The following is a 5031-nucleotide window of genomic DNA, read 5'->3' on the forward strand; positions in this document are numbered from 1 at the left end:
ATGTTGGGTAGGAATGCGTCATCAGTAACTGATTTCATCCTTGTGGGACTCTTTCCTGAGTTTCAGCATTCCACTGTTCTCAACTTCGTGGTCATTTTCATCTACATCCTTGCTTTCCTGGGAAACTTACTTCTCATTGTCTTGATCTGGGGGGACTCTCGGCTCCACACACCCATGTACATTCTCCTCAGTCAACTCTCCCTCATTGACTTGACATTAACTTCTACCATTGTTCCAAAGACAGCCTCTAACTTTTTCACAGGGAAAAGGACCATATCACGGGTTGGCTGTGGAACACAGAGTTTCTTCTTCCTGATGTTGGGAATGTCAGAATGCCTCATCTTGACTCTCATGGCTTATGACCGCTACGTGGCTGTCTGCATCCCACTGCATTATCCCACCATCATGAACCCCAGGTTCTGTCTGCACATGGTTGCTGGATGTTGGATTGGAGGCTCCATAAGTTCATTTATCCATACAGTCTACCCTATGCATTTTCGCATCTGTGGGTCAAGGGAGATCCACCATTTCTTCTGTGAGGTCCCAGTCCTCATTAAGCTTTCCTGTGAAGACACTTCAGTGTATCAGTTAGTGGTGGTGGTTACAAGCATTGTACTGCTCGTTGTGCCTTTCAATCTCATCATAGCTTCCTACACACTCATCTTCCTCACTGTCCTCCGTATGAACTCTGTCAAGGGCAGGAAAAAAGCCCTGGCCACCTGTTCTTCCCACCTGACTGTGGTAAGTCTCTTCTTCGGCCCAAACATATTCATCTACATGACTTTCACTTCCTCACATAGTCCAGAGCAGGACCAGGCTCTCTCTCTCTTCAGCAACATCCTCACTCCCATGCTGAACCCCCTTATCTACAGCCTGAGGAATAAGGAGGTGGTGGCAGCTCTCATGAAGTTGATGGTGAGATGTGGGGTATCTTAGTAGATGAGGAATACTTCTCAGCTGTGCAAAGAACATGCTTATGACCATGGACTAAACTACAGTTCAGAGTTTAAGTACCAAGGTGTTGCATGGTTCAGGAAACCAGGGTGAGTGCAACCCTATGTAAATAAAACTTCTCATGTGTGATCTCCAGGTTTCTAATGGAGGTCTTTAACTTCTCATGGGGGCATTATCATGTTAGGAAAAATTTAAGAAAATTAGTTTACATGTTAAGTTAAATATTATTTGAAATGTATGAAGTTTTTTTTTTTTGAAATGTATGAAGTTTTTAGAAATTTTCTCTAATAAAATATAAATTAAATATGGACCTCAAGATGAACTAAAATTCCATGAGTTGGCTTACTATTAAAATGAGCATATAAGTTGAAATACAATAAATAAAAATTATTTTAAATGAACTAGGTTTAGGTGAATTCCAAAGTTTAACATTAAAATAAATTGGTATCTTTTATAATACAAGATGCTAGGAAAAGTGCATTTTAAACTATGAGATGATGAGATAGAGTCATTTAAATATGTATTAGGTGTTATAAGCTCATACCTTACTGTATAAATATCTTATTTTGTAGTTGACTCATAATTAGTTACTAAAATTACCATAACTAAATGGATACAAATTCCATACTGTAATTTAAAAGAGAAGAATAACACCTATATGTAGTATACTGAACAGTTGGGGAAATTATGAGATACTGCCCTTCTCTCCCTAACATTTTTCCCTTCTCTTGAATGAAACCTCAGGAACTCTCCAGAGTTTATTTGCTTCCCCTTAGTCAGTGAGGATTCCGTGTTCATTTTAAGCTGCAAGAGTAGCCTAAATTTAATAACTTTAGTAAATTTTCTTGAGATATATATCTATATCTCAAGAAAAGACCTTCTAGAACTAATACCCAAAAAAGATGTCCTTTTCTTCCTAGGGGACTGGAATGCAAAAGCAAAAAGTCAAGAGATACTTGGAGTAACAGGCAAGTTTGGCCTTAGGTACAAAATGAAGCAGGGCAAAGACTAACAAAGATTTTCCAAGAGAACACACTGGTCATAGCAAACACCCTATACAACAACAGAAGAGACAGCAATACACATGGACATCACCAGATGGTCAATACCAAAATCAGATTGAGTATATTCTTTGTGACTGAAGATGGAGGAACTCTATACAGTCAGGAAAAACAAGACCTGGAGCTGATGGTGGCTCTCACCATGGATTCTGTATTGCAAAATTCAGACTTAAATTGAAGAAAGTAGGGAAAACCGCTAGGCCATTCAGATATGACCTAAATCAAATCCCTTATGATTATGCTGTGGAAGTGACAAATACATCCAAAGGATTAGATCTGATAGACAGGGTGCCTGAAGAACTATGGGTGGAGGTTTGTGACATTGTAGAGGAGGCAGTGATCAAGACCACCCCTAAGAAAAAGAAATATAAAAGGCAAAATGGTTGTCTGAGGAGTACTTACAAACAGCTGAAAAAAGAAAAGAAGCTAAATGCAAAGGAGAAAGGGAAAGGTATACCCATCTGAATGCAGAGTTCCAAAGAATAACAAGGAAAGTCTTCTTAAGTGAACAAGGCAAAGAAATAGAAGGAAATAATAGAGTAGGAAAGACTAGAGATATCTTCAAGAAAATCAGAGATACCAATGGAACATTTCATACAATGATGGGCACAATAGCAGACAGAAACTATATGGACTTAACAGAAGCGGGAGATATTAAGAAGATGTGACCAGAATACACAGAACAGTACAAAAAAGCTCTTAATGACCGTGATGGTGTGATCATTCACCTAAAGCCAGACATCCTGGAGTGTGAAGGCAAGTGGGTCATAGAGAAGTATTACTATGAACAAAGCTATCAGAGGTGATGAAATTTCAGCTGAGCTATTTCAAATCCTAAAAGATGATGCTGTTAAAGTGCTGCACTCATTATGCCAGCAAATTTGGAAAACTCAGCAGTTGCCACAGGACTGGAAAAGGTCAGTTTTTATTCCACTCACAAAGAAAAGCAATGCCAAAGAATGTTCAAAGTGCTGCACAATTGCACTCAATTCACATGCTAGCAAGGTAATTCTCAAAATCTTTCAAGCTAGATTTCAATAATACATGAACTGAGAACTTCCAGATGGATTTAGAAAAGGCCAAGGAACTAGATATCAAATTGCCAAAATCAGCTGGATCATAGAAAAAGCAAGGGTATTCCAGAAAAACATCTACTTTTGCTTCACTGAATACACTAAAGCCTTTGACTGTGTGGATCACAACAATCTGTGGAAAATTCTTAAAGAAATGAGAATACCAGACCACATTACTTTCCTTCTGAGAAACCTGTATGCAGGACAATAAGCAATAGTTAGAACCAGACATTGAACAATGAACTGGTTCAAATTGAGAAAGGAGTAGGTCAAGGCTGTATATTGTCACCCTGCTTATTTAACTTATATGCAGAGAATATCATGCAAATACCAGGTTAGATGAAACACAAGCTGTAAAGAAGATTGCAAGGAGAAATATCAACAGCTTCATATATGCAGATGACACCACCCTAATGGCAGAAAGTGAAGAGAAACTAAACAGCCTCTTGATGAAGGTGAAAGAGGAGAGTGAAAAAGCTGGCTTAAAACTTCAGCATTTGAAAAACTAAGATCATGGCATCTGATCCCATCATTTCATGGCATATAGATGGGGAAAAATTGAAACAGTGACAGACTTTATTTTCTTGGGCTCCAAAATCACTGTGGAAGGTGACTGCAGCCATAAAATTAAAAGACACTTGCTCCTCGAAAGAAAAGCTTTGACAAACCTAGACAGCATATTAGAAAGCAGAGACATCACTTTGCCAACAAAGGTCTGTCTGTCTAGCCAAAACTATGGTTTTTCCAGTAGTCATGGAAAGATGTGAGAGTTGTACCATAAAGAAGGCTGAGCGCTGAGTAATTGAACCATTTGAACTGTGGTGTTGGAGAAGCCTCTTGAGAGTCCCTTGGATTGCAAAGAAATGAAACCAGTCAATCCTAAAGGAAATTAACCCTGAATATTCATTGGAAAAACTGATGCTGAAGCTGAAGCTCCAATACTTTGGCCACCTGATGAAAAGAGCTGACTCATTGGAAAATACCCTGATGCTGGGAAAGATTGAGGGCAAGAGAGAAGGGCGTGACAGCGGATAAGATGGTTGAATGGTATCACTGACTCAATGGACCTGAGTTTGAGCAAACTACAAGAGATAGGGAAGGACAGGAAAGTGTGTTGTGAATATATATATGTATGTTCAACAAAAAGGAAATGTCTGTGTGTGTTTCAATATACCATATGGTAAATCACTAGACAACCATTAAAGGGATAAATCAGGAATTTTACATAACAGGAGAAAATAAACATTCAGTTCAGTCGCTCAATCGTGTCCGACTCTTTGCGACCCCATGAACCACAGCACACCAGGCCTCCCTGTCCATCACCAGCTCTCGGAGTTCACCCAAACCCATGCCCATTGAGTCGGTGATGCTATCCAGCCATCTCATCCTCTGTCATCCCCTTCTCCTCCTGCCCTCAATCTTTCCCAGCATCAAGGTCTTTTCAAATGAGTCAGCTCTTCCCATCAGGTGGCCAAAGTATTGGAGTTTCAGCTTCAACGTCAGTCCTTCCAGTAAACACCCAGGACTGATCTCCTTAGGATGGACTGGTTGGATCTCCTTGCAGTCCAAGGGACTTGCAAGAGTCTTCTCCAACATCACAGCTCAAAAGCATCAATTCTCCAGCGTTCAGCTTACTTCACAGTCCAACTCTCACATCCATACATGACTACTGGAAAAACCATAGCCTTGACTAGATGGACCTTTGTTGACAGAGTAATGTCTCTGCTTTGTAATATGCTGTCTAGGTTGGTCATAACTTTCCTTCCAAGGAGCAAGCATCTTTTAATTTTATGGCTGCAATCACCATCTGCAGTGATTTTGGAGCCCCAAAAAATAAAGTCAGCCACTGTTTCCACTGTTTCCCCATCTATTTCCCATGAAGTGATGAGACTGGATGCCGTGACCTTAGTTTTCTGAATGTTGAGCTTTAAGCCAACTTTTTC

At 39.8% G+C, this 5031-nt stretch overlaps 1 protein-coding gene across 1 annotated transcript; it reads left to right on the forward strand.

Annotated features, from left to right (window-relative positions):
• On the forward strand, positions 1-936 carry LOC138440331 (olfactory receptor 2L3-like). The gene has a single exon (XM_069589665.1). It carries the CDS (start codon positions 1-3, stop codon positions 934-936), a length of 936 nt encoding a protein of 311 aa, XP_069445766.1.
• Positions 937-5031: the final 4095 nt, after the last annotated feature.

This window comes from Ovis canadensis, chromosome 5 (genome assembly GCF_042477335.2).
Source record: "Ovis canadensis isolate MfBH-ARS-UI-01 breed Bighorn chromosome 5, ARS-UI_OviCan_v2, whole genome shotgun sequence".
NCBI classification, from domain to species: domain Eukaryota; kingdom Metazoa; phylum Chordata; class Mammalia; order Artiodactyla; family Bovidae; genus Ovis; species Ovis canadensis.

Excerpts from the sequence above, each read along its gene's own strand:
- LOC138440331 (XM_069589665.1), top strand. The coding sequence starts at position 1 with ATGTTGGGTAGGAATGCGTCATCAGTAACTGATTTCATCCTTGTGGGA.